We start from the raw sequence: 25,787 nt of genomic DNA on the forward strand, positions 1-25,787 counted from the left end.
TTCAATTTGCTTTCGCATAAGTTTACAACTTCTGTAGTAAAAGTTGCCGATAGAAGTGAAAATTTGTTACTTGTTATTTGATTTTTTAAATGTAAATTTTCATATCATTAGCAATTTATCATGCCGTTTCGCAAAGCGACTGAAATCTCTGTTAGACTGCTATATAATTTTTATGCTACTTCAGAAATGAGTGACAAAAAATTTATAAGCAGACTTCGACGAGGGAATGATGTAGATAATAAAGATGTAGATAATAATCAAGATAATTTTACAAAATTAAAAACGTATCTTGCTGAAGAATGAACAAAGATTACTTATAAATAAGTTAAAGTAATGCATAAAAGAATAGGGTGTCCCCCAAGGTTCAGCACTAGGTCCAGGTGTTCCACAAGGTTCAGCACTAGGTCCAGGTGTTCCACAAGGTTCAGCACTAGGTCCAGGTATTCCACAAGGTTCAGCACTAGGTCCAGGTGTTCCACAAGGTTCAGCACTAGGTCCAGGTGTTCCACAAGGTTCAGCACTAGGTCCAGGTGTTCCACAGGGTTCACCGCTAGGTCCGTACCTCTCTTGGGGCAGGGCTCGCAGCGCGCGTCGCCCCAGGCCCGCCCCAGCGCGGAGCAGCAGCACACAGCGCGCCGCACCTCCACGGGCAGCGCGCCCGCGCAGCGCCCGCCCGAGTACTCCGTGTAGCAGTACTCGCGCCGCGTGTCCACGCAACGGTTGCCTAGCGACGGATTGTTCTTGTTATTTATTTATTTAGATCACAGTGAAGACATCAAAATTACACCAATGAAATCTACACGTACAAACGCATTTTAAAACAAAATAGTTTCACATTTATGTCTGGTCGTGAGTTTGTGGAATTATTTATGTAGGTATATGATTTTACAATAGCTTGTAAATATCTAATGAGATTTGAATATGTTAGAAATCTTAATATGCTTCAAGTTATTTATCAATAGACAAATTGAGACCTCTTAATCACAATTTAAAAAATGCGTCGCCTTTTAACAGTTGTATATTAATAAAATAAATAACAGAATACATACCTGTAGAATCTAATGTGAGTCCATTAGGACAATCGCAACGGTAACTACCATCTGTATTCACACACTCCCCGCCAATACACAGGTCAGGATCGAGCATACATTCATCCACATCTCGACATGTCGCACCATCCAACTAGAAAGAGTAATTGAATATAAATATTTATCTGCATTAATATCGTTAATGTTCTGATGTCATAATTTTGTAATTTTATTAACAAAAGCAGAATTGAGTTCAAGCAAAACTTGGGTATCGAAATTATGATTTGCTGCGTTAAAGTTTAAATATTTTTGAACTATTAAAAATTTAAACTACTTTACATCGATACTGGTAAAGAAAAAACTGATGTTAATGATAAAGATGGTTATGATATATTTTATAAAAATCAGGATGACGATAAGGATGCATATGACAACGATATGACAAGTCATGAAGTTAATGAATGTAACCTTAGCGAACCCCTTGGGGCAGGGGCAGTCGGTGGGATCGCAGGGCTCGCAGGGGGAGCCCCAGGCGAGCCCCACGCTGCAGCAGCACTCCTGCCGCAGTAAGGGCGTGGGCGCTGCGCCCTCGCACTGCCCGTCCACCACGCGCCGCCAGCACGAGCCGCGACGGTTGTCTGTATACATATACATACATTCAAAGATACAATACACCAATGCAGCTATTTAGTAATATACTAAATCAATAAAATCCATTAATCCACAAAAAATGTAAATTTTTTTTTTTTTTTTTTATTAAATGCGGTTCCGGTCCTTAACATTAATCAACAAAAAATAAAATAAATGATTCAATAGACTTTAATCCAAGAAAATAAAAGCTATTAAACCATCATATGACTCGAATTCCAACTGCAAACATAATTCGAAGAATTCATGTAAAATACTTGATCATATCATCTTGTTCATAAATAACACGGCAAAGAAGATTCTAATGAATGTGTATTTAATTTCCACAGAAAGCTTGTGAACTTTTACAATGTTTTTACCAACAATATTATAGACCATCACAACTGTCTTGATGAACATTTTATCTAGGAAGCTTACTGATTCCACTAGTCTTCACATCAAAAAAATTCAATATAACAACTCACCTAGACAATGTTGCGCCGTAGCGTCCAACACGAAGCCGTGTTCACACTCGCACTCGTAACTACCGTGTGTGTTGATACATCTACCGTTGTCACACGGGTTCGTTTGTTCTGCAAATAGTTTGTAGATTGTAAGCATTGGTTCGTGATGTGATGAAAAATGTGGTAATATAGGGTTTATAGTAATTAGTCCTTATAGTAAGTCTTGAAAGACCTCTTTTTAACAAAATTCTGTATCAGCATGTTCAAGAAGTTGAAATATTTCATCTTTAAATTTTCTGGGGCTGCGTCGAATACTTTTTTCCATATTATTATTAGGATATTATTTTAATTATTAATTTTATATTACCAATTATCATTTTGATAAAGCAGTGCAATGAATTCGATTGCGTGAATTATGAGTGAATGACATTTTAGTTCAATCATTATATTTTTATCAATTTGTAATGATTATGCCAATGAAGTCGATTTTTTATGATGTCATTCAGTTCAATTGTAATTTTAATTTTTCATTGATTTCTGATTTCATAAAATAGAAAAACGGTCTAAATTCTATACCATGATTATTACCTATACACCATGCACGATACTTAAAACTAGAGAACGATACCGTTAAGATGGATCATGCCCGCTGGTAGTTAGATGTCGATGGAGAAGGTAGATTTAAGTGGGGCTCTCGCTATACTACCAATAAATTGAAACCTTATAAGGCAGATTTTATATCACATAAAATCACAAGATCGTGTTATTATTATTTTTTTATTTACAAGAAAAAACTACTTTGTCGTAAATTTACGTGTATTTGAACTATAATTAGGTCAAAAGGTTTTAAGTCAAGTCTGTCTAGTCTAGTACATGTCAAAGAGTTTACTTTTAATTTACACAACTCTAAAGTCATAATACATGAACTTAAGTCTATTTGAACTATAATTGGGTCAAAATTTCAAATCACTATTTTGTTCCTCTGCCCAGAACCACTACACCGTAACTATAACATTCCCCTGCCGCCACTAGGAGCCAGTTGGGGCAGCGAGAGCGCCACCGTTCCACCGTCCCGCGTGCAGCTCAGCGCAGTGGGGCAAGGGGCACCTGCGGGCGGGATGTCCCCGCGGTGGGGGCCGGGGGGCGGGGCGGGGGCAGGGGGCGGGGGCACGGGCGCCTCACCCTCGCACTCGTCGATGTCGCGGCACAGCTGCTCGGCGGGCTCGTGGCGCGTGCCGGGCGGGCACACGCACGTGAAGCTGCCCGCCGTGTTGCGGCACTGCCCGCCCGTGCAGTACTGCAACATACAGTACATTTTTTAGAACACAGTGTTGCTCGTACAGTGCTTTTGCGTTCGCACTTAACAATAACCAAAATTGATTAAAAATTCAACTACATCTATCTGATAATACGATAGCTAAAAAGCACTTACGGACAAATCATAAAGTTAATAATGAAATTTACAACTCATTGCTATCATTGAAAATATGTAAATAAAAATAAACATCATGTTAGGAATACACCTCATTCTTTATAGAACGGAATGAAATTTACTACAGACTAATTTCGATTTGTTAACTGCCCAATAAATAACAGCAAGTAACAGATATAAATAAATGCATAAAAAAACTCTTTATTGCACACACATAAAACAAAATCAAACATATATGATACAAAAAAAGTAATACGAAGCGGTACAAATAGGCGGCAACCTTAGGATATAGAAAAAGTTTGAAGAAAAGAACAATTGAATAGTTGAAGAAGCATAGTTCGAAGCATTATAAAAAGTAAAACTAAAAGTAGGAAATAAATACATAAATATATACATAAATCTGAAAATTTATTTATACATACATAGTGAAAAATGAAATGAAAAGGATAATATAAAGATGAAGATATTATACTCACAGACTGGTACATATCACACTCATCAATGTCCCTGCAAATGCCATCCTTATCGGGATGGTATCCAGGATCACATATACACTTGTAGCCAGGCTCCAGATTCTCGCATGTTCCATGAGGGCAAATCCCCGGGATCATGGTACATTCGTTGATATCTGTGCCCCCATTGTCCTTGCTCGCGCCTTCGGGACACAGAATGTCGTATTCCTTTGTACCGACTTTGGGGCACTCTTTGCAAGCGACACCCCAGCCGAGTCGTAATCCTGAAAATTATTCCATTATTGTGATAGAGTCGTTTTAAATTTGATTTTATACCATTTATTCTCATAAACATATTTTGACATCTATATAATGTTACAACTGCATCATCTTCCATAAATTTTTGGCACTTCTAACTTTCCTTTAGTATATTTCGTATATTAAATCATCTATTTCATCTGTTATTTCCGGAGCTGTCCAACTTTATATACAAGGTATACATATCTTGAAATCTGGGCACGTTAAATTCGAATATGTTACCTTTGCTAGCGCTGCAGCAGCACTGCGAGCGCGTGACGGGCGCGGTACCGGGTCCGCTGCAAGCGTCTTCTTCGTACTTCTCATAACACAAGTCTTGCACTTCGTCTGAAATACACAAATATTTCTGTTATACAAATTCATAATTGATTGTTTCACATAAAATGTAATTTTAAGCGCTATTAAATACTTTTAAAATTGGAATGTTGTTTCATTGGTATATTAAATATTCTCCGTTTTTTTTTTCATGAAATTAATCCGAATGAACTACTTCGCTAATATGGCATAGTTTTCCGTGTGTCGCTTTGTCACCATCATTGATAGTAGGACTATTAGCGTCGTTCTGTAGCCTCGCCCAGTGTGAGCAGTGTTGACTGTACAAGATCAATTCGCTACGGCTACGTGGCTCGTTGTGAATCTGCAGGCAGCACTGCGGGCAGCACGTGGGCACACTCACCCAGGCAGGTGCGGCCGTCGCTGCTGAGCGAGAAGCCGGGCAGGCACTCGCAGCGGAAGGAGCCGGGCGCGTTGTGGCAGCGGCCGTTGCGGCAGACGCGCAGCTCGCCGCACTCGTCCACGTCCACGCACGCGTCGCGCGACGGCGTGCCGCGGTAGCCCGCCTCGCACACGCACTGGAACGAGCCCTCGTTGTTCACGCAGCGCCCGCCCTACGACACGACACAATGTAACACCACGCTCCGCATTAATAAACTGCAAAAGTTATTCCGGTGATTTTTTTAAAGCTTTCGATAACGTAAAAAAAAAGATAAAAAGATAAAGATAATTTATTTGACTCCACACAGTTGAAGTAACACAATTAACACACAATACAATTAGAATACAGTACAATGACAATATAATTCAAACACAGTACATAAAATTAAAATACAATATGAAGCTAATATAAGAAGTGGAGCCAAAAACGGTAGCCACTCAGCATAAATTGCAACGTAGTTGCAACACTGATTTTCAGTGGCCCGTCTTTTGGCGATTAGAGCGGCAGTACGTTCATAAATATAATATTATAAAATAATATGAATTAAATAGGGCAAAAGGAGAAAATACACAGTTAAGATAAATTTAACATGACATATAAATAGATAAATGTTTAAATTTAAGTCATAATAACAAATACATAATATAGTGATAGACAGATAGATAATATACCTACACAATATAAAATATTTTGGAACCTAATGAAAGTTAAACCCATCACACAACTAAGGTTGGAAATTAAACTCCTGCAATAGATATTTTTTATATTTTTGTTTGAAAGAGTTCAATGAGCTGGAGTTTAATATTGGTGGTGGAAGATTGTTCCAACACTTAGTTGCGGAGTATTTAAAACTTCCCTTGAAAGCAGCTGTGACATTCCTTGGCATAGCTAATTTGCAAAATGAGGAACGGGTAGTATAAACGCTGCCCTCTCCCATCCATGCTAGTTTGTCATAGAGATATTTTGGCGCCTTTGTCATTACAACTCCAAAAAGTAGAGACGCGAGGTGTAACCGCCTACGACTTTCCATTTTTAAGCATCCAGCCTTTAACAGATACGGAGTAATATGGGACCGTGGGGGAACGTCCCAACAGAAACGCGCACAAGCATTCTGAACGCGCTGTATCGCGTTCTTACTACGGCATAGTAACCTGGGCCCGTACATGACGTCAGCATAGTTAAACTTAGAGAGTACCAAACTCTCACATAGTCGGATTCGTACATCGACGTTCAGGTGTTGCCGAATACGATACAGCAGCTTGAGGCGATAAAAACAATTTGCAATGGTTGTATTTACGTGCTTTTCGAACCGAAGATTTTCATCAAAAACTACTCCTAAATTTCGAGCCTCGTTGACGCGTTCTATTGAACTATTTTCGACGGTGACGATCGGATTCTCGCACTCAATCCTACGGACAATATTAGGAGTACCTAAAATCATGTATTTCGTTTTTTTCCTTATTAAGTACCAGTGAGTTCTCACGAGACCAGGTTGATATACGATCTAGATCGCTGTTCAATTTTGCGGTGGACGCTAATGTCTCTGAAGGATCGAAAGAGATGTACAATTGTATATCGTCAGCATAAGCATGATACTGACAGTGATGTATACAGCTAAAAATATCGGCACTGTATAGGATAAATAATAACGGCCCAAGTATAGACCCCTGCGGTACACCCCTCGTAACGGCTGTACATTCTGAAAAAGAAACAGACCCATCCTCTTTATTCACCGCTACTGTTTGGCACCGTTTACCACTAAGATAGCTGTTGAACCATGCTACCGTTTGCGAACTGAAACCATAAAAAGAAAGCTTAGACAAGAGCAACGGAACGTTGATAGTATCGAAAGCACGTGAATAATCTAACAATACCAACAACGTCCCCCTGCCGCCGTCATGCGCGTTCAAAATATTGTCCAACACGTCAGTCAGTGCTGTGGCAGTACTTCGGTGCTTACGAAAACCCGATTGCAAATCAGGCAGTATGTTATTGTCTTCAAGATATGCCATCAATTGTTTATGAACAACTTTCTCAAACGTAGAACGTAGAACACAAAACATTAGTAAGAAAACAATTTATGATAGATTCAATAATAATTTCTCGAAATCTAGTTAACATAAGCGTATTTATATAATCGAATCCAAAGTTGAAATAAAATGCCACGCCTCACCGGGCACATTAATGCAATGGGTGTCCCACAAGGTTCTATTCTAGGTCCATTTTTATTTTTAATCTAAACTAATGATTATTATTTTCATTCGACACTGATCAAATTATTTGGCTTTTATTTGTAAAATTATGATCCACCTGAAATTTAAAGATAATTGAGGAACCATAGAATAGACAAAGTAGAGCCATTAAAAATGAAATAAACAACTTTATCACTATTTGTGCCTGACATCTGTTCTTTTACCTTTTTTTGCACATTTATGCACTTACCTGCGTTCCTATCCATGTATACACACACACAACTCACCTGGCACAGCGAGCCGTCCGCGCACTCGTCCACATCCGCACAGTAGCCAGCCGCCGACAGCGCGAAGCCGGGCTCGCACACGCAGTCGTACCCGCCGGGCGTGTTGCGGCAGCGCCCGCGCCGGCACACGCGCGGGTTGTCGCCGCACTCGTCCACGTCGCGGCACGCGTGCCCCGTCTCTGTGGACGCGTAGCCCGGGTTGCACGTGCACACGAACCTGCAGACACACACGTACTTTACATAGGATACAGCAACACGACATGCGTTGCTCGATAACGTCTTTGTAGTTATAAGTAACTTACATTAACGTTACAATTATAGTTAAACAGTAGCTCTCGACGAATACAGCATAGTTGAATTCATAATTATGATGACGAAAAGACTGATTTTTAGTGCTTTTATAGTTAACTACACTTATAACATTGTGAATTCATTTAGGGACCTTATTAAACATAGTTTGAATACATATACAGGGTGTAATCGTTAAGTGTGCACAGGCGATTTTTCCGTAAGTATTACAGATAACAAAAAACTTTAAACTGATATCGAAAGTACTTAACCTAATGAGTAAAATGGCCGTAATAAATTTTTAAAAATTAATCGAGAAATATCAAAAAAATTACCTTTAAACCCTCCCATACATTAAGTATGAATTAATATGAATATCCCATATACGTTACGGTAGGAAATTCCCGGAAAATGCCTGGGAATTTCACGGAAAATGCCTGGGAAATGCCCGGAAAATTCCCGGAAAATATCCGGAAAATGCGTGAAAATGTGGAATGGGAAAAGTGTGGAAAACGCCTGGAAAATCCTCGGAAAATGCCAGGAAAATGTCCGGAAAATGTCTGGGAAAATCCCGGAATATTCCCGGAGAATATCCGGAAAATCCTCGGAAAATACCTGTAAAGTAATAAGTACTCCTCCCCTGTATTCCGGGGACGCTTTTCCCGGACATTTCACGCATTGTCCGGATATTTTCCGGGAATGTTCCGGGCATTTCCCAGGCATTTTCCGGATATTTCCCAGGCATTTTCCGGATATTTTCCAGACATTTTCCGGGAAGTTTCATTTTCCGGGAAATACCTGTAAAGTAATAAGTACACCTCCCCTGTATTCCGGGGATTTCCAGGCATTAAAAACGCTTTTCCCGGACATTTCACGCATTGTCCGGATATTTTCCGGGAATTTTCCGAGTATTTCCCAGGCATTTTCCGGATATTTCCCAGGCATTTTCCGAATATTTTCCAGGCATTTTCCGGGAATTTTCCGGGCATTTACCTGGCATTTTCCGAGGATTTTCCAGGCATTTTCCGAGGATTTTCCAGGCGTTTTCCACAATTTTCCGGATATTTTCCGGGCTTTTCCGGGCATTTCCCGGATATTTCCCAGGCATTTTCCGGATATTTTCCAGGCATTTTCCGAGGATTTTCAGGCGTTTTCCACACTTTTCCCGGAAATTTTCACGCATTTTCCGGATATTTCCCAGGCATTTTCCGGATATTTTCCAGGCATTTTCCGGGCATTTCCCAGGCATTTTCCGGATATTTCCCAGGCATTTTCCAGATATTTTCCAGGCATTTTCCGGGAATTTTCCGGGCATTTCCCCGGCGTTTTCCACACTTTTCCCGGACATTTTCACGCATTTTCCGGACATTTTCACGCATTTCCCAGGCATTTTCCGGATAATTTTCCAGGCTTTTCCCTGGCATTTTCCGAGGATTTTCCAGGCGTTTTCCACACTTTTCCCGGACATTTTCACGCATTTTCCGGATATTTTCCGGGAATTTTCCGGGCATTTCCCAGGCATTTTCCGGGAAATTCCCAGGCATTTTCCGGGATTTTTCCAGATATGTTCCTTTTTTTCCCCGGACATTTTCACGCAGGCATTTTCCGGGGACATCCGGAAAATGCCCGGAAAATGCCTGTAAAAGTCCCGGAAAATGCGTGAAAATGTCTGGAAAAAGCGTGGAAAATGCCACTTCAAATTTGCGAAGTAATTAAAGCAGAAAACCAAAAAAAGAAAAAGAAAGCTAAAATCTTTCATAATATTAAATGTATAAGGGATATTCATATTTCATACTTAATGTATGGGAGGGTTTAAAGCAGAGATGTAACGGAGCTTCGATTCCGGTTCCGTTAAGTCGGAACTTCCGATTATTATTACACTTTCGGTTCCGACTTCGGTTCCGATACTTTTGTATCGGATGTTAATCGGAGGTCGAACGAAACAAAGCGGGCGGCGCGCGACGACCCGTGCCGAACAGGTTCATACATGTCGCGCGGGGAATCCCCCGACCCCCACTACGTGCACTCTATCATCAATTATTTTTTCACTTGTTATTATTTGTTACGCCCAAGACACGTTTATAGGTTATAGATAATTGTTTTGATTTTTGCGGCTTATTATCAATGAAAGTGATCTGTTTTTGTGTGGGATAATTAAACCTAAGTCCAGTTGTACAAAATTCCAGCCCCTACAATCAATTGCCCGGCAATATTTGTCATGTCCACCGGGCTCGGTAGCTAGCGAACAACTTTTTAGTGGTGCTGGCCTAATTTACGACTCTTTAAGAAATACATTGGATGGGGACAAAGCATCAAAGCTTTTGTTCATAAAGTACAATACATTACTTTTGGAGTCCATTTTGATTTAATTTGCTTTAGCTATTGTTCATTTATTGTAATGTCACCAAATGTAACACGCTACTTTGGGTTTTAATTTTAATTAAACTTTAAATTCATTAATTTTATCTTTTGTTCATTTGGAATTATGCCAATTTTTTTTCACAGTTGTTTTTTATTTTATAATAAAAAATAAAAATGAAAAGAATTGACTATAAATCATGTTTTATTTGTCCTTAAACAAACTGACCCTGCCTCCGATTTCGATTCCGATTTCGATTCCGATAACGATAAACCAAATTTGAAAACTCTGATTCCGATTTCGGTTCCGATAAAACTACCTCCGTTACATCCCTGGTTTAAAGATAATTTTTTTGATATTTCTCAATTTATTTTTAAAAATTTATTATGGCCATTTTACTCATAAGGTTAAGTACTTTCGATATCAGTTTAAAGTTTTTTGTTATCTGTAATACTTACGGAAAAATCGCCTGTGCACACTTAACGATTACACCCTGTATAGATGATTGTAAAGTAATCGTTTTCACATACCAATAATAAAAGAAAGAAACTATTTGGTAAAGTAATAATATTATAATTATATCTCAAACTAAAGACAAATTCCAATAGAGAACTACAATCTCACCTTCCATCGACATTGGTACAAACACCGTTGGTACACATTCCTCCGTTAGTCATTTCGCATTCGTTTTTATCGCTGCACCGTAGACCGTTCTCTACGGGATCGAAGCCAGGTGGACATCTGAAAATAGACAATAATTTGTTATGAAACTAATGTGTTTCTGTATATTATTTTGTTACATTATGTAAAATTTAAAATTCATTTGAAATAATTTAAATTGTCCAACAAATTTTTGTTCATCTACAAACATATTATGATTAATATACAACAGGAACAAAAAAGGACCTAAAACAGATCCTTGAGAAACACTAATATGAATGGATTATATTATGTATACAATACGAGGCAGAGCAAGATCGTTCTGCATAAACAACGACGTTTTGTATTATATTCTGAAACTATAAGCAATGAGATAACTAAGCTGAATCTTAAATTCAATCGTAACTCAATTTTCTCAAAATAATGGAATGTTATACATTGTCAAATGTATTAGATAAGTCACAAATTATTTCTGAGGCATTTTTAATTTTTTCTATGCCAGGTTTATTATTTGTGTGAGACTGTTCTCATAAATGCATTAAATAAATTATGAAGCAGCTGTCTGCTTCATAATTTATTTAATGCCGTGTATCCACTATACAGTTTACGTGACACCTATTTCAGCCAATATTTTTAACGAAGCATATATTTGCAAGCCCACCTGCAGGTGAAGCTGCCGGGCGTGTTGAGGCAGGTGCCGCCGGCGCAGTACTGCAGCGCGCACTCATCGATGTCGATGCAGGTCGGGCTGCCGTCCTGCACCGTGCTCTCCGCGCCCTCCCAGCACTGGCACGAGTACCTGTATGTGAACATACGTATAGGAATGCAAATATTGAAAAAAAATATGTTGTATAAAACAGAATTAAAGGATTGTCAAGAAATTAGAGCAAAAAAATTCGGATGTGAAGTGTCGTGTGTTAGGTGTCCTGTTTTAGTGTCGCGTGTTAAGTGTCGGGTGCGAAGTGTCATTTTTGAAGTGTCTGTGTGTAGTATGTGTAACTTGAATGATATATGTATTATACAACTAACATTTTTATCACCAATTCAATATATGGCCATGCCAACCGTTTCTTAACTTTGATTTTTTTAATACTTGTTTTACAACATTATCTCTAAAAATGTTGTTCATGACTCCCCCCCCCCCCCCACTCACCCCACGTCCTTGTCCACGCAGTCCCCCAGACCGCAGATGCCGGCGCGCAGCATGCACTCGTTGATCTTGGCGATGGGGTGCGCCACGTCCCCACCCCCGCTCGTGTCGTTGCGGCGCCAGTCCGGGGGGATAGCACCACCGCCGCAGAGGTGCGTCCATTCCACTGTTACACACAATTATTAGATACATAATAAAAACAAGAGTTCAAATAATGCATGAAATATCACAAGTGAACGATCACGTTCGTCACCCTACAATAGAACATGTAGAACTTGAAAGACGAAAAAAAATGTTTAATATGAAGATGATTCCTATTATTTTTCTTAAAAAAATTCACAAATTCACATTCAATATTTTTTTTTTTTTTTGAATTAATACAGGGTTAGTTTTCAATGACCGGCCAAATTTTCAGAAATGGTTCAGAATCGATAACATTTTAGATCTAATGAAAAAAAAACGTTTTTTTTTTTTAATTAGATTTCATTCCTGTCCGCCACTAAAAAGGGACATTACAAAAGCACAATTCAGTTCAACAACCTAGATAGGTAGAAGTTAGCACACACATAAATTTGGCGATGCGCGCACGCACACAAGTGCATTGATTTTGGCGGTGTTCACGATTTTTAAGACATTTTCAAATGAATGCTATTATTTTTATTTTATTTTATTCGACAGTAATGTTTCAAATGTACCTTTGGTTTAATATCTAGATCTTAATTTTAAATTTTGGCTGGTCATTGAAAATTAACCCTGTATAATTAATTCGTCATTTATGCAAAAAAATACTTAATAGCAATTTAATGGTCATTCGAGTCTTCCTAAATTAATGTACAAGACACCGCCTGTTTCAAAATGAAAACTTTCGACATTCTACACAAACGCTTGGTCCTTCGAGCCGGATCCATTGACAAACACAAGCTAGCGAGCATGTAGGACATTCGACACAAACGATTGGTCTTTCGAACCGGATTTATTTACAATTTCAACTACTATATTCTACACAAACGCTGTTGGTCCTTCGAGACGGATCTATTTACAATTTCAACTAGCGTATTCTACACAAACGCTTGGTCCTTCGAGCCGGATCCATTGACAAACACAAGCTAGGGAGCATTTAGGACATTCGACATAAACGATTGGTCCTTCGAGCCGGATTTATTTACAATTTCAACTACCATATTCTACACAAATGCTGTTGGTCCTTCGAGCCGGATCTATTAACAATTTCAACTAGCGTATTCTACATAAATGCTGTTAGTCCTTCGAGCCGGATCTATTAACAATTTAAACTAGCATATTGTACAAAAACGCTTGGTCCTTCAAGCCGGATCCCTTTACAATATGATCTAGTACACAAAAGGCACTAACTGGAGCCCCGTGGCGGGCAGGGCGCACACAGCTCGCCCCAGGCGCGGCCCATGTTGTACCCGCAGCAGCAGTCGCGGTTGGACAGCGCCATCGGCAGCTTGTCGTTACAATATGATCTAGTACACAAAGGCAGCACTAACTGGAGCCCCGTGGCGGGCAGGGCGCGCACAGCTCGCCCCAGGCGCGGCCCATGTTGTACCCGCAGCAGCAGTCGCGGTTGGACAGCGCCATCGGCAGCTTGTCGTTACAATATGATCTAGTACACAAAGGCAGCACTAACTGGAGCCCCGTGGCGGGCAGGGCGCGCACAGCTCGCCCCAGGCGCGGCCCATGTTGTACCCGCAGCAGCAGTCGCGGTTGGACAGCGCCATCGGCAGCTTGTCGTTACAATATGATCTAGTACACAAAGGCAGCACTAACTGGAGCCCCGTGGCGGGCAGGGCGCGCACAGCTCGCCCCAGGCGCGGCCCATGTTGTACCCGCAGCAGCAGTCGCGGTTGGACAGCGCCATCGGCAGCTTGTCGTTACAATATGATCTAGTACACAAAGGCAGCACTAACTGGAGCCCCGTGGCGGGCAGGGCGCGCACAGCTCGCCCCAGGCGCGGCCCATGTTGTACCCGCAGCAGCAGTCGCGGTTGGACAGCGCCATCGGCAGCTTGTCGTTACAATATGATCTAGTACACAAAGGCAGCACTAACTGGAGCCCCGTGGCGGGCAGGGCGCGCACAGCTCGCCCCAGGCGCGGCCCATGTTGTACCCGCAGCAGCAGTCGCGGTTGGACAGCGCCATCGGCAGCTTGTCGTTACAATATGATCTAGTACACAAAGGCAGCACTAACTGGAGCCCCGTGGCGGGCAGGGCGCGCACAGCTCGCCCCAGGCGCGGCCCATGTTGTACCCGCAGCAGCAGTCGCGGTTGGACAGCGCCATCGGCAGCTTGTCGTTACAATATGATCTAGTACACAAAGGCAGCACTAACTGGAGCCCCGTGGCGGGCAGGGCGCGCACAGCTCGCCCCAGGCGCGGCCCATGTTGTACCCGCAGCAGCAGTCGCGGTTGGACAGCGCCATCGGCAGCTTGTCGTTACAATATGATCTAGTACACAAAGGCAGCACTAACTGGAGCCCCGTGGCGGGCAGGGCGCGCACAGCTCGCCCCAGGCGCGGCCCATGTTGTACCCGCAGCAGCAGTCGCGGTTGGACAGCGCCATCGGCAGCTTGTCGTTACAATATGATCTAGTACACAAAGGCAGCACTAACTGGAGCCCCGTGGCGGGCAGGGCGCGCACAGCTCGCCCCAGGCGCGGCCCATGTTGTACCCGCAGCAGCAGTCGCGGTTGGACAGCGCCATCGGCAGCTTGTCGTTACAATATGATCTAGTACACAAAGGCAGCACTAACTGGAGCCCCGTGGCGGGCAGGGCGCGCACAGCTCGCCCCAGGCGCGGCCCATGTTGTACCCGCAGCAGCAGTCGCGGTTGGACAGCGCCATCGGCAGCTTGTCGTTACAATATGATCTAGTACACAAAGGCAGCACTAACTGGAGCCCCGTGGCGGGCAGGGCGCGCACAGCTCGCCCCAGGCGCGGCCCATGTTGTACCCGCAGCAGCAGTCGCGGTTGGACAGCGCCATCGGCAGCTTGTCGTTACAATATGATCTAGTACACAAAGGCAGCACTAACTGGAGCCCCGTGGCGGGCAGGGCGCGCACAGCTCGCCCCAGGCGCGGCCCATGTTGTACCCGCAGCAGCAGTCGCGGTTGGACAGCGCCATCGGCAGCTTGTCGTTACAATATGATCTAGTACACAAAGGCAGCACTAACTGGAGCCCCGTGGCGGGCAGGGCGCGCACAGCTCGCCCCAGGCGCGGCCCATGTTGTACCCGCAGCAGCAGTCGCGGTTGGACAGCGCCATCGGCAGCTTGTCGTTACAATATGATCTAGTACACAAAGGCAGCACTAACTGGAGCCCCGTGGCGGGCAGGGCGCGCACAGCTCGCCCCAGGCGCGGCCCATGTTGTACCCGCAGCAGCAGTCGCGGTTGGACAGCGCCATCGGCAGCTTGTCGTTACAATATGATCTAGTACACAAAGGCAGCACTAACTGGAGCCCCGTGGCGGGCAGGGCGCGCACAGCTCGCCCCAGGCGCGGCCCATGTTGTACCCGCAGCAGCAGTCGCGGTTGGACAGCGCCATCGGCAGCTTGTCGTTACAATATGATCTAGTACACAAAGGCAGCACTAACTGGAGCCCCGTGGCGGGCAGGGCGCGCACAGCTCGCCCCAGGCGCGGCCCATGTTGTACCCGCAGCAGCAGTCGCGGTTGGACAGCGCCATCGGCAGCTTGTCGTTACAATATGATCTAGTACACAAAGGCAGCACTAACTGGAGCCCCGTGGCGGGCAGGGCGCGCACAGCTCGCCCCAGGCGCGGCCCATGTTGTACCCGCAGCAGCAGTCGCGGTTGGACAGCGCCATCGGCAGCTTGTCGTTACAATATGATCTAGTACACAAAGGCAGCACTAACTGGAGCCCCGTGGCGGGCAGGGCGCGCACAGCTCGCCCCAGGCGCGGCCCATGTTGTACCCGCAGCAGCAGTCGCGGTTGGACAGCGCCATCGGCAGCTTGTCGCCGCACGAGCCCGTCTCGCTCAGGTACGTGAAGCAGTTGCCCACGCGACCGTCTGGGGGGAACACAATTCATGAATTAAAAATTCACTTTTAATGAAACTGCATTATAAATTTAAAAAAAAATATACACTCGTTATGAATTAAAATCATTACATTAATAAGAAGTAAAATTATGTTTAATAGTCGTACAAATATTTTATCCCTTCGGCTCTTAATATTATAATGTAAAGTAAGTGTCCCTGTGGAACGGCTCTTGAATATAATATTGTAAAGCGATTAAGTACGAATTATTTCAAAAAGAACAAATTCGTTTCGAATCAATTCTAAAATTATCTCTCATAAAGGAAAAGGATAATATTTATTACAATTTACAACTCATTATAAAAAATGACGACGTTGCTGATGTGATGTTATATATCTGAAAACTCTTACCTATACAGAATTTCTTGTCCGGACTCGGAATGAAGTGTGGATTACATAAACAGTAGTAATCACCCTCTGTGTTTACACATTTTCCATTCTGTAATGTGAAATTGAAATCGAATTATTGTGAGGTTTAAATTATTAATACAAATACATTTTTAAATAACTGTACTAAAATCGGAAAATCGAAGTTTTCGTTTCTCATTTATACATGTTACAGGTACTGAAAATCTGAAAAATTCTATAAGCAGCTTACAACGTCTTATGGATTAAAAGAAAATGTTCACGACATTGTGAAAATCACACGCAAAAATACCACATAGCTAATTTTTTACCCTAACACTACCACATCGAGACACAAAATAATCATTATGGACAATATTTTCGACTGGCTTACACAACAAAGTAATACATAACAGGCAAGATAAAGATACTCAGGTCAATAAATAAATATATATAACAACTCACAGGACAAATATCCGGGTCCTCGCACTCATCAATATCCTCGCAGTTATTAGTGGTCCGATGCCTGCGCTGTCCGGGCGGACACTCGCACGAGAACGAGCCCACCGAGTTCACGCACTTGCCGCCCTCGCACAGCCCCGGGACTGCTAGACACTCGTCTATGTCCTGGATGGAGATATCAATATTTCAACTTTATTCCTTTTTATACAAAGTTATAAATGAAATGGCACGCAACAAATGTTTAAAAGTAAAATTTTATTCGTTCGCGTGCTATTAGCGCTGTTGAAACGCGTCGTTTGAAAAATGCTTATTTTTTGCTATCTCATGAAGCTAGCAAATGTAATTTTTAATGTAATATGTTAAAAAACTAATTCTTGGTGAAAATATCGGTATTGTCACAGTAAATAGAATATTATTAGTAGGGCAATTAAGCCTTTTCAATTTATGATTACTTTGGCATGTTTAATTTATCATTATTGGTGTTACCTTGAATGCGATACGCAGCAGCGAAGACGTTTCTCGCGCTTTGAAGACGGCACTCGACGCTACTTACAATTCGATGAGTGTGTTTCTCGAATATATGCATGTTTATTCAAGTGAACCGTTTCAAACGTTTTGTCTGCCGTTACCATACTGTCCGTGCCCATATACTGTGGTAACACGAACCTGACACTCCTTAGTGGCCAAGTTCCGCAGGTGCCCCGAGGGGCAGTCGAGGTCCCCGCAGCGCTCGCAGGGGTGCCCCCAGGCCACGCCCACGGTCGCGCAGCACAGCTGCTTCGTGCACACCACGCCCTCCAGCGCGCCCGTGCACAACGCGCCGCGAGTGTCCGTGTAGCACGGGCCTAAAAATGGATATCGAATCCCAATAATAAAACAAATACAAAGCAAAAATGCCCTCTTGAAGACTTTAAACAAGAATAAAACTTAAAAACTATAATATACGCAGTATTGTAATGTAAGTGTCCGTGTAGCATGGAGGTAGAATATCACAATATGATAAAAATGACGTCCCTTTACCATCACCCTATCACTGAAAACACCGTATAATAAAAATATGTCCATGTAACCTCTATCTTATATCGTATAGTAAATTTGGTGGACACAAGGCACCCTACGATACCTGTAAAGTGTTTCATGGCTCTACGATGTAGTAGAGCAAAACAAATGTCAGTATTGCACGGCTCTACGATGACGTAGAGTAAAACAAGTATCAATGTTGCATGTCTCCACGATGTCGTAGAGCAAAACAAGTGTCAGTTTTGCATGGCTCTACAATGTCGTAGAGCAAATCAAGTGACTGTGTTGCATAGCTCCACGATGTCGTAGAGCAAAACTAGGGCAGTTTTGCATGTCTCCACGATGTCGTAGAGCAAAACTAGTGTCAGTATTGCATGGCTCTACAATGTCGTACAGCAAATCAAGTGACTGTGTTGCATGTCTCCTCGATGTCGTATAGCAAAACTAGTGTCAGTGTTGCATATCTCCACGATGTCGTAGAGCAAAACAAGTGTCAATGTTGCATGGCTCTACAATGTCGTAGAGCAAATCAAGTGACTGTGTTGCACGGCTCCACGATGTCGTAGAGCAAAACTAGTGTCAATGTTGCATGGATCTACAATGTCGTAGAGCAAAACAAGTGACTGTTTTACATGGCTCTACGATGTAGTAGAGTAAAACAAATATTAGTATTGCATGACTCTATATCTTTTCTTTGCGATAGAGTAAAACAAGTGTCAGTTTGGCATGGCTCTACTATGTAGTAGAGTAACGAAAATTCTACTATTTCATGGTTTTACGTCGACCTAGAGTAAAATATACAATATAAAATATGAAATGAAAACACCGAATAAACTCTACTGTTTATTTTCATAAAACGTCGTTAATAGTTTAACGCAAGACGACTTCCTGAAAATCGACAAACATTGCGCAATTCCTATTACGTGTTCTTACTATCTTTATTATATTTTATAGATTAATTACTGAATTTCATTATTATTATACCCCAAATTTATTTCAGTATACAAATCAAGACTTATGACGTCACTCAATGACATCATAATGTTTAATCGAGATCACGTAAATCTCCAAACTTGTGTCAAGGTTGTAGTTGCAAATTATGACTGCATTTTTAATTGCGAAAATCGCTGATAATGAGGGAAGTGCTAATTTTAGCAAAAATCTTAATGTAGGTTAGTTAGCGTTTGGAACTGTTAATTATATTTGCCAAAATTGTATGATTCAGGTATGGTTTAACTTGATTGATTTGCCTCTAAAGTTTATTGATTGCGTTCTAGTAGAGCTTTATTTAAAATTTAATGTATCTTCCTTAGTTTGTAATTTAAACAAATATTTTATCTATATTGTGTCATTATTTTTAACAATTAAAGTATACGAGCGTTGTGCTGTAGTATATCGCTAAAGTTGAGTTCTACCTGAGCTTAAAAAAAAGTATTGTGTTTCCCCTACTACTTCTAAATATTAAGGGTCGGTAACACAACTTTCTGATATATTCCAGTTAGCATAAAATCGTCTATATATATAATAAATCTGTGGAAGGGTCAATTCTGAAATATTGAAAAAATAAATAGTTGGGGGTGTTACTGGATCGATACCAAACCCAAATATGTGATTAAAATTTTTTTTGATAAACCTTATCATCCTGGGCATAAAATAGGATACTTTTTATCCTGGAAAAATACGTGGAAAAAATAAATCTTAATTTTTCAGTTTTATCTATAGACGTTGTTCTATAGAACCGCGAACACAAGTTGCGTTACCCGCAGTGGATTATTTTTTTATAAGATGTCATTGTCAGAGTTACAAAATGGAGAAATAACTCCACGCGAAGACGGACATCCGCACGGACGGAGTCGCGGGCGGAAGCTAGTTAGAAATAAGATATGAAAATAGACCTTAAGAAGTGTTACATTGGCTATCAGGCACATGATCACAAAATAAAAATAAGCAATACAGAATAAATCTCACCAGTCCGTCTGTCAATCTCGCACCTAGTCCCGGACAGGCCGTGGAAGCAGACACAGCGGTCGGGCGCGATACAGCGCCCTCCGTGCAAGCATGGCTCGCGGCATATCGCTGCAATACGTTATATTTGCATTTAGTACTTGATCATTAGGTGCAAAAATAAATTCTTGTTTATCCTCTCGCATTCATTATAAACATTTCTCAGACTGTTAAACAGTTCTTAAACAATGTTGCGTTATCAACTCTTCAATACGCACTGTTGCCAACAACACGTGGATTGCAAAACTAACAAATGTTTACAAGTAATAAATTGATCATTATCTATATTAAAAAGTTACTAATAATAAAAATCTACTTCACAAATATTTCTTTAAATTCAACACACTTTCTAGTCAGAGGCATAAAGATGAAACGTGAATTTAATGAAATTCATATAATTAAACACTTACGTTCAGTACAAAACTCGCCGGACCATCCGGGTGCGCAGGCGCAAGTGCCGTTCGTGCAAGTGCCGCCGTTCATACATATCCTGCGACAACCACCACGCGTTCGAGCTGCAAATATTTATTTATTGTTTATATGTATGGTTGTGTAAATATATTATATTTTGCATACAATAAAAATGACATTTTTCTTTCATACATGTGGATTATATTTGGAAATGTAATGTGCATTTTAATAATTTTAAGTTGGTTATCTAAACACGTTGTGCATTACGTAAATTACAATGCTTGCACAGCTGGAGAATAATATTAATTTAAAATTGCAGACATTTTAAACATGAAATAGAAATGAAAATTATAATATAATTGTGTCTCTTTAATTGTATATTGCACAAAACTTCTGCAATAAGATGTTGCATTTCCATTTTCTTTCTAGTAATTAATTTTAACATTGCTTGTTGGTGTATTAATTCATATAAAAAAACATTTTTTTACACAAAACGTCAGTAATAATGAGGTAACGTGAATGTCCATCACTATTTTGATAAAAAAAAATGAAATTGCATCTATAGTATCTTTCTACTTCGCTCTTTCGAAGTGGTTTCACTTCAAACACTTTTTATTAAACTCCCAAAACAACACACCGTATATGATAAAATATAACTTACCAGGATAGGGATAGAGTCCGCCGCCCGCACAAGATGGCGCCTCGGTGCCGCCGGGACAGCGGCACATGTTCGGGGCTATGCACGCGCCCGGGGACCCGCAGTCCGGGCGACATAACGCTGTTACAAGTATCATTATTAAAAAACATAAAAAAACGACGATAACGAACATCGTTGGAAACAAGAGCTATAAAAAAAAGTTAAACAAAAACATAAAAAAGAACGTGTGTGCCGATCACACGTGTCAGAAGTCAAACTTCTTGGGCAAGATTCAAAGATACGAAAATCGCAGTCTTACTCTAAATTTTACTCTCAATACGCCTAAAGAAGTTTCACTTCAAAGAAGAAATCCAAAATCATTCATGAATTATTTTCATATTTGACAATAATAAATATGTATTCCTAACACACAAATAAACTTGAAACTAAGTTGTGATAAGGATTCGTAGCTAAAACTTATAACCATGCTTAATTATTTAATAAACACATAACATCTAAATCTAGCTATAGATGGGGACTTTAACTTTTAACAAAACAAATCCTATATAAATATATCTAACTGAATAAAATTTATGTGACTTTTGTGATATTTACTTTCCTCGAAAGAAGCTAATTTAAAGTGATTAATTTAATTAGACACCAATACCCACGCAGTTTGATGCACTTGTCTATGTTTATTTTCTCAACAATGTAAAACAGGTAATGTTAAATACAATATATAATGCTATTATTGCAATAATTTTTAAAATCGGTTTAACGAATACATCCTACCATTAAACGATTCGTATTTCATGTTTATATTTATAACATTTGATAAATATATCTAATTCTTATCATTCTGAAAAATAGCTGTCTATTTAGAAAGTTATTAAAAAATCTACCTATGCATATTATATGGACGATGACTACTATTATATACTCCCAAAATGTCATGTAAACTCAATCTATTTAGTTTCGAAACTAGTAGTACCACAGAGAATAGTACCATAAGGAAATTATCTACATAAAACATTTCAATGAATAGCTAATCTTGTATTAGCTTTTAAAGTTATCATAACATATGAAAGATATACTTACGAACTACACAAAGTAAAGAGTTATCATAACATATGAAAGATATACTTACGAACTACACAAAGTAAAGAGTTATCATAACATATGAAAGATATACTTACGAACTACACAAAGTAAAGAGTTGGGTCTGGAGGTCCACCCCGGACAGCAATGCGTGCTGTTTCGACTCCGACACACGTGTGGGCTGCAAACAAATGTTACATTGTTAACAAATATTTTTATTTGGTTTATAATTTTGATAAAGAACAAGAAGTACGCTCTATTTTTTTCGAAAAATCTGGGCACTTGAATATTTACTCTGTGACTCTACAACTGTACAATAAAGCATTGTGGTATATTTTGTTAGTGCAATATTATATAGACATTTAAATTCCGATTAACATATTTTCTTGACCTTCACGTCACGTTTAAATTCGACTTGATATACAAAAATGCATGTGCAAAAATAAAATCATTACTACTGAACAATCATCACGTTGATCTTTAACATTTATTATCATTTATTTAATATTATTATATATTAGATATTTTCTGTTACTTAATACTTTGTACACTACTTACTTACTTACATATCGTGTAAAATTAAATTGTAATACTGAAATGATTTAAAAGAGCAACTATGGAGTTTCTTGCCGATTCTTCTCCATAGATACTGCTTTCCGAATCGGTGGTAAATGTTAAAAATATGTATTGACGTTTCAATAAATAAATAATAAATGTTTGAGTTTGAGTTTGAGTTTAAAAACCTTCAAGAATTAAAAGTACGATCAATGAGATATGTTATTCATCATCATTTCCTCCACCCATCACAAGTACGATTCCCAACACACCCTACAGATATAATAAAAAATATCATCCACACAAGACAGAAACCTTATAACTCATGGTACGAAAGCTCGCTCTACAAAGCCTAATGTCCTAATTAAGGCTGGATCGGAGTTACCGACGCGTCTCTAATGCGGCCCGTGACCGCACCGGCCTGTCGCAATATCACTACCGTATCACTGGCCTAACTTAACTGTGTTGATAGACTAGCGGTTAGAAATACCTTACAAATATACCATAACATATTTTGACTAACACAACATCTAATAAACAAATATTGCAGTGAAAATTTTAAATATTTTCATGCCTGTAACACAGATTAGCTCTTACTATGAACGCGATTACTAGAAGCAATCACGTTTCTATACTATATTGTTAAAAAATATTCCGGCCGAATTGAGAACCTCCTCCTTTTTTTGAAGTCGGTTAAAAAGAGTAATAACCGTATTCCATATACAAATAAAATAAAGACTTCCTACTGATATTATCAAATACCTATTCCGGTGTAACATAGTACGTGTATGTCAATGTACAACTCCATCACCTGTCTTTCCTCATAACTTTTTCCAAGATTGCATCCCTGCGCACCAGACTGACCCACAAATACAACAAGTGTGAAACAACTAATGATCAGTACAACCTTGTAATTGTCGGTCTCACGTCCATATCAAAGGCGATTCGCCATGCCTGTTGATGTTCAACTAATTGCATTTGGGTCAGAGGGTCACACATCCTATTATTTTATGCTGAGTAATTGTTTCGTTATTACGATGTTGTATGTAAATTGTAAACAATAAGATGGTTTAGTTCTTGCTCGGCTGAGCGTTAAGGATCTATTTACGTAAGATGTGAACGAGCAATCAGCGTTAAGGTAGACCGTAGAAAGAAGTCAACATACATTAGTAAAAAATGTTTATACTTAATTATCCCCCATATTCAAATACGTGCGTAAACATCTCTAAGCAGTAAAGCTTGAGACAAAAACAAACGAATCTATCTAAAAAAAAAATAGATGAAATAGATTTATCGGCAAATTGATCAGAGAGCCAGAATAAAGAAAAATGCCAAATAGAACGCCACATTACTGCTATAGTACTATTTTCCAACACAACAGAGATCATCCAATAATTTCGTGACAAAATTTTCTCCACAGTAAAGCAGCTCACACATTAACAAACAAAGCCGGGGCTCCGCAGAGGACACGGGCGGTTAGGTTTCACGGCGAGACGCGGAACGACCCCGGGTTCACTGGGACAATCCATTTGGGCTTAATTCAAGGACAACCTGACATAGTATAATTGCCTTTTCAGAACTAGTTACGCCTCCGTGTGAATGAGTGTACTAAGGAGTATTTTGTACTTTACATATGTTATTTTCAGCAGGAGTAAGGTCAAAAGGTTCAGTCTATTTCTTATCATACAAACTTGATTTTTTTAAATGACATTGAATTTGGTGTCTTCTAAACCAAAATAAAAATATGGCACATTTACGGTAAAGTAGATGGAATTATCTTTCGCTTGAATAGAGTAACAAGTTATGATTTAACAAACACATACTTAAACACGACAAGCATCTCAAAAGAAACCCTACAACGGTGACATTAAAATAGATTTACACTAATTACATATCCTGGGCACACCTGAAATACTACTTAAGGCTGACGCTTATAAGATTACCAAATAAGGACATAATCTGTACGATTGCTGAGGTTTTTTCTTATAAGCTCTTGCTTAAATCTTATATTCTAGTTGTGAAAATATTATTATAAGCTAATAATTGGATATTGAAAATTTGATGTTTTCAAAAGACAAATTAATCGTACATCGATTTAATTATGTACTGTATTGTAAGTAAATTATGTCTTTATTAAATACATATTTTTGTCCGACAAAGTAACCTACCCTACTATGCATTACAACCATAAATCTCACAAAAGTACCGCCTCTAGCAACAAGCATACAATCTGAATAGCATCATTTAGCATTACATATTATCACGTAAACAGGAGATTCCATCAAGTGTCAATATGCGGAGCGGGAACGATGCACTCGCACGAGCTTCTACATTCCTGCACTCATTGAGTGACTCACGTTTGATTTCATGCCAGATGACATCCAGCTTTGTTTTTGCTTAAAAAACAACTAGGAAGCAGTATAGCTGGAAGAAAAGTACTTCGTAAGCGGCAACTTTGTTTGAATCGATTTCTTCTTGTAATATACGTTTACATAATATGTGTAAATTCCATGTGCATTGTGCATACTTAGTTGGCATGGGATATTAGAAGATAATTTTGTACCTAGATATCGTGCAAGACTGTTTGCAACTAATTGCTTGACTTTCGCTCTTTGATCATGTCGTATTCAATAGCCTAGAGTCAGATTAGTGGGGCATATAATTCGTAAATTAAGGATTCCTTTTCATGTCAATTTATTCATTTTAGCCTTAATTTCAATTAAAATAGAGTACTCCACCGATACTCACCCAACAAACTGTGTGGGCGATCGATCAGAGAGGGTCCGTACGCCCCGCTGCCAGTGGCGCGGGCGCGGCGTGCTCTGCAGGCGAGGCTCGCCCGCCGCCGCGCACACCAGCAGCGCCAGCGTCGCCAGCCGCAAGCTCATTGCGACACCATCACCCTGCAACAAACGGTGTATAAGCATTACGACACATCTTATGGTACAAAAAAGACAGCTCTAGTCAATGACCTATTATACTAGTAGACGCGGCATACGCCAACATCATTGCACTAAAAAACAGCGTAATTAATACATACCTACTTACTAACGCATTATCACCAATACAGTTGTTCTCTCTTTCACTCTCACGCACGAGACATAATACATGTCTCACTCATGTACTTCGTAATAACAACTGCCGATTAAAATACAAAAAGAACGTCCAGCCACGACGCTGAATGGTGCGTGACTAAGTGAAACTCGGG

The 25,787-nt window shown here is 40.2% G+C and overlaps 1 protein-coding gene across 3 annotated transcripts in view; it reads right to left on the reverse strand.

Moving 5' to 3' along the window:
• LOC123698762 (fibrillin-2-like) overlaps positions 1-25,787 on the reverse strand; it is a 72,115-nt gene that overhangs the window by 33,160 nt on the left and 13,168 nt on the right. Inside the window, exons 2-22 of one of the 3 annotated variants that reach the window (XM_045645521.1) lie at positions 25,328-25,482; positions 22,123-22,205; positions 20,951-21,067; positions 20,289-20,393; positions 19,843-19,950; positions 17,521-17,699; positions 16,858-17,019; positions 16,399-16,486; positions 15,864-16,019; positions 11,976-12,138; positions 11,484-11,621; positions 10,787-10,903; positions 7,516-7,732; positions 4,998-5,208; positions 4,544-4,648; positions 4,028-4,287; positions 3,302-3,416; positions 2,141-2,248; positions 1,497-1,666; positions 1,050-1,182; positions 563-724 (exon numbers count right to left, since the gene is read on the reverse strand). In XM_045645521.1, coding sequence (XP_045501477.1) covers positions 563-724; positions 1,050-1,182; positions 1,497-1,666; positions 2,141-2,248; positions 3,302-3,416; positions 4,028-4,287; positions 4,544-4,648; positions 4,998-5,208; positions 7,516-7,732; positions 10,787-10,903; positions 11,484-11,621; positions 11,976-12,138; positions 15,864-16,019; positions 16,399-16,486; positions 16,858-17,019; positions 17,521-17,699; positions 19,843-19,950; positions 20,289-20,393; positions 20,951-21,067; positions 22,123-22,205; positions 25,328-25,482 — 3,052 coding nt within the window. Of the gene's footprint in view, positions 1-562; positions 725-1,049; positions 1,183-1,496; positions 1,667-2,140; positions 2,249-3,226; positions 3,417-4,027; positions 4,288-4,543; positions 4,649-4,997; positions 5,209-7,515; positions 7,733-10,786; positions 10,904-11,483; positions 11,622-11,975; positions 12,139-13,343; positions 13,463-15,863; positions 16,020-16,398; positions 16,487-16,857; positions 17,020-17,520; positions 17,700-19,842; positions 19,951-20,288; positions 20,394-20,950; positions 21,068-22,122; positions 22,206-25,327; positions 25,483-25,787 lie in introns of those variants that run through there. The other 2 variants (XM_045645520.1, XM_045645522.1) reach the window with 2 other exon arrangements.

This window comes from Colias croceus, chromosome 16 (assembly GCF_905220415.1).
Source record: "Colias croceus chromosome 16, ilColCroc2.1".
NCBI lineage: Eukaryota > Metazoa > Arthropoda > Insecta > Lepidoptera > Pieridae > Colias > Colias croceus.